At 37.6% G+C, this 931-nt stretch overlaps 1 protein-coding gene across 1 annotated transcript in view; it reads left to right on the top strand.

Moving 5' to 3' along the window:
* Positions 1-341: 341 nt before the first annotated feature.
* Positions 342-931, top strand: part of LOC107059764 (uncharacterized) — a 3,024-nt gene continuing 2,434 nt past the window's right edge. Inside the window, exon 1 of the mRNA XM_015306692.1 lies at positions 342-912. Coding sequence (XP_015162178.1) covers positions 342-912 — 571 coding nt within the window. The remainder of the gene's footprint in view (positions 913-931) is intronic.

The following is a 931-nucleotide window of genomic DNA, read 5'->3' on the forward strand; positions in this document are numbered from 1 at the left end:
ATTTGCCAAACTCATATTATGAGGAAAAAAAGATAATTCAAGAACTTGGGCTTTCTTATGATAAGATTGATGCTTGTACTAACGATTGCATGTTATACTGGAAGGAGGATAGCTTACTCGATTCTTGTAAAATTTGTGGTGCATAGAGATGGAGAATTAATACACATAGTGGGGAAATAAAGAATAAGAAAGGTAAAAAGATAGCTTCAAAGAGCTTACGCTATTTCCTAAAGCCTAGACTTCAGTGGTTGTTATGTCTACAAAGACATCTTCTCTAATGACATGGCACAAGGATGAAAGAGTTGATGAGGGAATAATGAGGCACCCAGCTGATTCATGGCATGGAGTCATTTGATGAACTTCATCCTTCATTTGCAGTTGACCCTCGTAATGTTCGACTTGGACTTACTAGTGATGGATTTCAGCCTTTTCGAAATTCAAAAACCTCACATAGCATTTGGCCTGTTGTTCTTATTCCTTATAATTTACCACCTTGGTTGTGTATGAAACAAGAAAATTTCATTTTGTCGATGCTTATTCCTGGTCCAAATGGTCCTGGAGATGCAATTGATACATATCTCCAGCCTTTAATAGAGGAATTGACGGAGTGGTGGGATGTTGGTATTGAGACCTATGATGCATCAACTAGAAAGAATTTTAAGTTGCATGCTTCTTTGTTATGGACCATCAATGACTTTCCAGCATATGGAAACTTATCTGGATGGAGTACAAAAGGAAAAATGGCATGTCCATGTTGCAATAAGGACACAGCTTCAATTCGATTGACTAATTGTAAGAAGCAGTGTTTTATGGGTCATCGGTGTTACCTTCCTCTTAGTCATAAATGGAGAAATGAGACAAAGTCATTTGATGGTACACAAGAGAAAAGGCCCCCACCAAAAATGCGTTCTGGTATTGAGATACTTAATCA

Source organism: Solanum tuberosum, unplaced genomic scaffold (assembly GCF_000226075.1).
Source record: "Solanum tuberosum cultivar DM 1-3 516 R44 unplaced genomic scaffold, SolTub_3.0 scf00001, whole genome shotgun sequence".
NCBI lineage: Eukaryota > Viridiplantae > Streptophyta > Magnoliopsida > Solanales > Solanaceae > Solanum > Solanum tuberosum.